We start from the raw sequence: 6,000 nt of genomic DNA, 5'->3' as shown, positions 1-6,000 counted from the left end.
CCTTTCTCCCCCCCCCACTCTCTTCCCTTTCTCCCCCCCCACTCTCTTCCCTTTCTCCCCCCCCACTCTCTTCCCTTTCTCCCCCCCCACTCTCTTCCCTTTCTCCCCCCCCACTCTCTTCCCTTTCTCCCCCCCCCACTCTCTTCCCTTTCTCCCCCCCCACTCTCTTCCCTTTCTTCCCCCCCCACTCTCTTCCCTTTCTCTCCCCCCCCCCACTCTCTTCCCTTTCTCTCCTCCCCCCCCACTCTCTTCCCTTTCTCTCCTCCCCCCCCACTCTCTTCCCTTTCTCCCCCCCACTCTCTTCCCTTTCTCCCCCCCACTCTCTTCCCTTTCTCCCCCCCACTCTCTTCCCTTTCTCCCCCCCCACTCTCTTCCCTTTCTCCCCCCCCACTCTCTTCCCTTTCTCCCCCCCCACTCTCTTCCCTTTCTCCCCCCCCACTCTCTTCCCTTTCTCCCCCCCCACTCTCTTCCCTTTCTCCCCCCCCACTCTCTTCCCTTTCTCCCCCCCCACTCTCTTCCCTTTCTCCCCCTCCTCCCCCCTCCCCTCACTCTCTTCCCTTCCCTTCCCTCCCCGCTCTCCCCCCACTCTCTCTTTAGCCTCCCCCCGCCGCCTCACTCTCTCTTGCAGTGCTGCGGGTGGCTCGGAGGACGCGTTCGGCTGCTGCTGGATCAGAGGCAACGTACTGTTGGACACATGCGCAGAAAAGTGTTAGTGGGAATTGCGCTGGGGGGGGGGGGGGGGGGTGGGGAAAGAGAAAGAGGAGTCGGTGATATTTGTCCCAAAGCATGCGCAGAGGGGAGACCTAGCACAAATAGTTATTCCGAATTTTAAAATGTCCTTTAAAACGAACTTAACTCACATAAAACTTCACTGTATAAAACGCAGCCTTCCTTCCTTCTCCAAATCCTTTATAAATGTAACCATCAATCACTTTGGTGAATATATATGTCAATATGTAAACAATTATACATGTACAATTCTGAGGTACACATGACAATTGCAAGTTATATTCCGATTACCATTTCAAGGACCACAACATTCATGTTCAAATCCAGGTACCGGTAGTTAATTTTAAGTACTGGATTAAATTTACAGGATGTGGTGCAATAAATGCAAAAAAACTGGCTTACCAAGATGCAGTCTCTTTCTGCCTTTGTGATGTGGAACAAGAACTGGTTTTACACCCAAGTCAGGGAGAATCATGGGCTCTATCCTATATGCCACAGGATCCAACTGCAAAAATAAACAAAGATTCATTTTAGAGTAGCAGTTAAACCAATTAAAAAATACAAAATGCACCTGTCTACTGGACGAATTCAGTGTAAATAGACGATAATTTCTCAGCTGATTTTACAGCAACTGAAGTATTTTTGAAGTGTAGTCACCGTTGTAATGTAGGAAATGTGGCAGCCAATATGCGCACAAACAGCAGTGAGAAAAGTATGTACAGCCTGCTAAACAAACTGACCGTTTTCCAGGCAAGATCGTTCCCTTTGCTGACAGAAATGTATGATGCGAGGTCCTCAGCTGGCAATGGAACTCATACATGCCCCTCAGACTTTGCCAGATTGTACAATGTTTTTGCCTATTCATGCTCCCTAAATCTTCTGTAAATATGCGAGAAATAAAGAGGGAGTGCAAAAACCAGAGCGATGAATTGCTGCCTGCATTCCGCAGCACAGAGCGTTTTCAACATTGTAATGTAAAAATAAAATTTGATGTTACAGCATAGCTGTGAAACAATTGTCCTAAATATTTTAAAATCCAAATAAATGAAAATGTTTTTGTTTAAGTGATGCAATTAAAAAAATCCTTGTACTCTCAAGGCTAGGAAAACAGAAGTAGTGCAGAAAGCAAAAAAGGACACAAATTATGTTGTTTGCCTTCACAATGGTTTTCAATTACTTAACAAAACATTAGTTGTATTCCCAATCCAGTAGGAGATAAACAGAACTTCATGGATGATGGGTCTCAATAGAATGAAGAACTTAAAGGAATTAAGGAGCCTGCTATGCTGCCAGTATTTTTTTTAAAGCTAAGTAGACAGAAGAGCAGATTCAGAAAAGTCAAAATAAATAATTACTTCAAGACTTTAAAGAACATGGAACTCATACTAACTGACCTGTGTGGATCCATTTTTGATGTTTCATTCAAAGGTGAAGTAAAGAGGATTTTCACCCTAGCCAGTGACAGTTAGGTTTAATTGATGACAAACCAATAATAAGAGGGAAACTGACCAATATCTTTCCAGGTGAAAGCTGAAGGATGCAAGAATGGCCCAAGTACCAGCATGATAAGAAAATACCTGACTTCAAGGCTACAAAAAGTGCCAAGAGTCCAGGTGTGAGGTTACATGGCTTCCATCCTCCTCTCCTTCCTCAGAATCGGAGAAATCATTGTAGAGGGGCACAATGTTCAAGTGAATCTTGCAAAATCCACATTCTTTGACCAGTGCCAATTAGGCTCGCAGCACACGGTGTTCTCGGGTACTTCATCCAAACTACTGTTAATACTGATTGGATGCAATATGCCAATTCAGCAATATGGCATGTTTGGTCTCTCATAATCACTGCCATAGACTCCTCTTTGAGAAAAGACTCATTACTCAATAATTCACCATCTCGCTTAACTCTTCTGTCAATGCCAATACTTGGCTGGTTGGAGAAACAAGATTCATTCTTCCAAGTTCTCTCTCTCTTTTGTTTCACTAAATACAAGCTATTTTACATAACGTTCCAATAATATTTCTCTCTACATAATATATCAAATCACTACAATGTCCGAACCAGGATCTATGCCAGTTCTGCATTTTCCACCTCATCGCTGGCTAAATGACCAAAATTTCATGATGAGTTTCAGTCAAGTCTCTTAGAATCAGAATGGTTGCAGCACAGAAACATAGTAACTTAGAAAATAGGTGCAGGAGTAGGCCATTCAGCCCTTCGAGTCTGCGCCACCATTCAATAAGATCATGGCTGATCATTCACCTCAGTACCCCTTTCCTGCTTTCTCTCCATACCCCTTGATCCCTTTAGCCGTAAGGGCCGTATCTAACTCCCTCTTGAATATATCCAATGAACTGGCATCAAACAACTCTCTGCAGTAGAGAATTCCACAGGTTAACAACTCACTGAGTGAAGAAGTTTCTCCTCATCTCAGTCCTAAATGGCTTATCCCTTATCCTGAGACTGTGTCCCCTGGTTCTGGACTTCCCCAACATCGGGAACATTCTCCCTGTATCTAACCTGTCCAATCCCGTCAGAATTTTATATGTTTCTATGAGATCCCCTCTCATCCTTCTAAACTCCAGTGAATACAAGCCCAATCGATCCAGTCTCTCCTCATATGTCAGTCCTGCCATCCCAGTAATCAGTCTGATGAACCTTCGCTGCACTCCCTCAAAAGCAAGAATGTCCTTCCTCAGATTAGGAGACCAAAACTGAACACAAGTCGTCCAGGTGAGGCCTCACCAAGGCCCTGTACAATTGCAGTAAGACCTCCCTGCTCCTATACTCAAGTCCCCTAGCCATTAAGGCCAACATACCATTTGCCTTCTTCACCGCCTGCTGTACCTGCATGCCAACTTTCAATGACTGATGTACCATGACACCCAGGTCTCGTTTCGCCTCCCCTTTTCCTAATCTGCTGCCATTCAGATAATATTCTGCCTTCATGTTTTTGCCACCAAAGTGGATAACCTCACATTTATCCACATTATACTGCATCTGCCATGCATTTGCCCACTCACCTAACCTGTCCAAGTCACTCTGCAGCCTCTCAGCATCCTCCTCACAGTTCACACTGCCACCCAGCTTAGTGTCATCTGCAAACTTGGAGATATTACACTCAATTCCTTCATCTAAATAACTGATGCATATTGTAAATAGCTGGGGTTCCAGCACTGAGCCCTGCGGCACCCCACTAGTCACTGCCTGCTATTCTGAAAAGGACCCATTAATCCCAACTCTCTGCTTCCTGTCTGCCAACCAGTTCTCTCTCCACGTCAGTACATTACCCCCAATACCATGTGCTTTAATTTTGCGCACCAATCTCTTGTGTGGGACCTTGTCAAAAGCCTTTTGAAAGTCCAAATACACCACATCCACTGGTTCTCCCTTGTCCACTCTACTAGTTACATCCTCAAAAAATTCCAAAAGATTTGTCAAGCATGATTTCCCTTTCATAAATCCATGCTGACTTGGACCAATCCTGTCACTGCTTTCCAAATGCGCTGCTATTTCATCTTTAATAATTGATTCCAACATTTTCCCCACTACAGATGTCAGGCTAACCGGTCTATAATTACCCGTTTTCTCTCTCCCTCCTTTTTTTTAAAAATGGTATTACATTAGCTACCCTCCAGTCCATAGGAACGGATCCAGAGTCGATAGAGTGTTGGAAAATGATCACCAGTGCATCCACTATTTCTAGGACCACTTCCTTAAGTACTCTGGGATCCAGATTATCAGGCCCCGGGGATTTATCGGCCTTCAATTTCCTGCCTAATAAGGATTTCCTTCAGTTCCTCCTTCTCACTAGACTCTCGGTCCTCTAGTATTTCCGGAAGGTTATTTGTGTCTTCCTTCGTGAAGACAGAACCAAAGTATTTGTTCAACTGGTCTGCCATTTCTTTGTTCCCCATTATAAATTCACTTAAATCTGACTGCAAGGTACTTACGTTTGTCTTCACTAATCTTTTTTTCTTCACATATCTATAAAAGTTTTTGCAGTCAGTTTTTATGTTCCCAGCAAGCTTCCTCTCGTACTCTTATTTTCCCCCTCCTAATTAAACATTTTGTCCTCCTCTGCTGGATTCTAAATTTCTCAGTCCTCAGGTTTGCTGCTTTTTCTGGCCAATTTTTATGCTTCTTCCTTGGATTTAACACTATCCTTAATTTCTCTTGTTAGCCACGGTTGAGCCACCTTCCCCGTTTTATTTTTACTCCAGACAGGGATGTACAATTGTTGAAGTTCATCCACGTGATCTTTAAATGTTTGCCATTGCTTATCCACCGTCAACCCATTAATTATCATTCACCAGTCTATTCTAGCCAATTCACGTCTCATACTATTGAAGTTACCTTTCCTCAAGTTCAGCACTCTAGTCTCTGAATTAACTGTCACCTTAATAAAGAATTCTACCATATTATGGTCACTCTTCCCCAAGGGGACTCGCACAACAAGATTGCTAATTAGTCCTTTCTCATTACCCATCACCCAGTCTAGGATAGCTAGCCCTCTAGTTGTTTCCTCGACATATTGGTCTAGAAAATCATCCCCAGTACACTCCAGGAAATCCTCCTCCACTGTTTTGCTACCAGTTTGGTTAGCCCAATCTATATGTGTAGATTAAAGTCGCCCATGATAACTGCTGTACCTTTATTGCACGTATCCCTAATTTCTTGTTTGATGCTGTCTCCAACCTCACTACTACTGTTTGGTGGTCTGTACACAACCCCCACTAGCATTTTCTGCCCTTTGGTATTCCGCAGCTCCACACATACAGATTCCACATCATCCAAGCTAATGTCCTTCCTTAGTATTGCGTTAATTTCCTCTTTAACCAGCAACGCTACACCACCTCCTTTTCCTTTCTGTCTATCCTTCCTGAATGTTGAACACCCCTGGATGTTGAGTTCCTAGCCTTGGTCACTCTGGAGCCATGTCTCCATGATGCCAATTATATCATATTCATTAATTGCTGCCTGCACAGTTAATTTGTCCACCTTATTATGAATACTCCTCGCATTGAGGCACAGAGCCTTCAGGCTTGTCTTTTTAACACTCTTTGCCCCTTTAGAATTTTGCTGTAATGTGGCCCTTTTTGATTTTTGCCTTGGGTTTCTCTGCACTCCACTTTTACTTTTCTTCTTTCTATCTTTTGCTTCTGCCTCCATTCTACTTCCCTTTGTCTCCCTGCATAGGTTTCCATCCCCCTGCCATATTAGTTTAACCCCTCCCCAACAGCACGAGCAAACACTCCTCCTTGGACATTGGTT

The 6,000-nt window shown here is 43.9% G+C and overlaps 1 protein-coding gene across 2 annotated transcripts in view; it reads right to left on the bottom strand.

Moving 5' to 3' along the window:
* Positions 1–6,000, bottom strand: part of sec23ip (SEC23 interacting protein) — a 145,871-nt gene that overhangs the window by 42,104 nt on the left and 97,767 nt on the right. For both annotated transcript variants that reach the window (XM_070876669.1, XM_070876670.1), the window contains exon 15: positions 1,132–1,234. In XM_070876669.1, coding sequence (XP_070732770.1) covers positions 1,132–1,234 — 103 coding nt within the window. The remainder of the gene's footprint in view (positions 1–1,131; positions 1,235–6,000) is intronic.

The sequence above is a fragment of the Pristiophorus japonicus genome, chromosome 3 (genome assembly GCF_044704955.1).
Source record: "Pristiophorus japonicus isolate sPriJap1 chromosome 3, sPriJap1.hap1, whole genome shotgun sequence".
Lineage (NCBI taxonomy): Eukaryota > Metazoa > Chordata > Chondrichthyes > Pristiophoridae > Pristiophorus > Pristiophorus japonicus.
The sequence above is the reverse complement of the archived record's forward strand: the minus strand, read 5'-3'. Positions and strand labels throughout refer to the sequence as shown.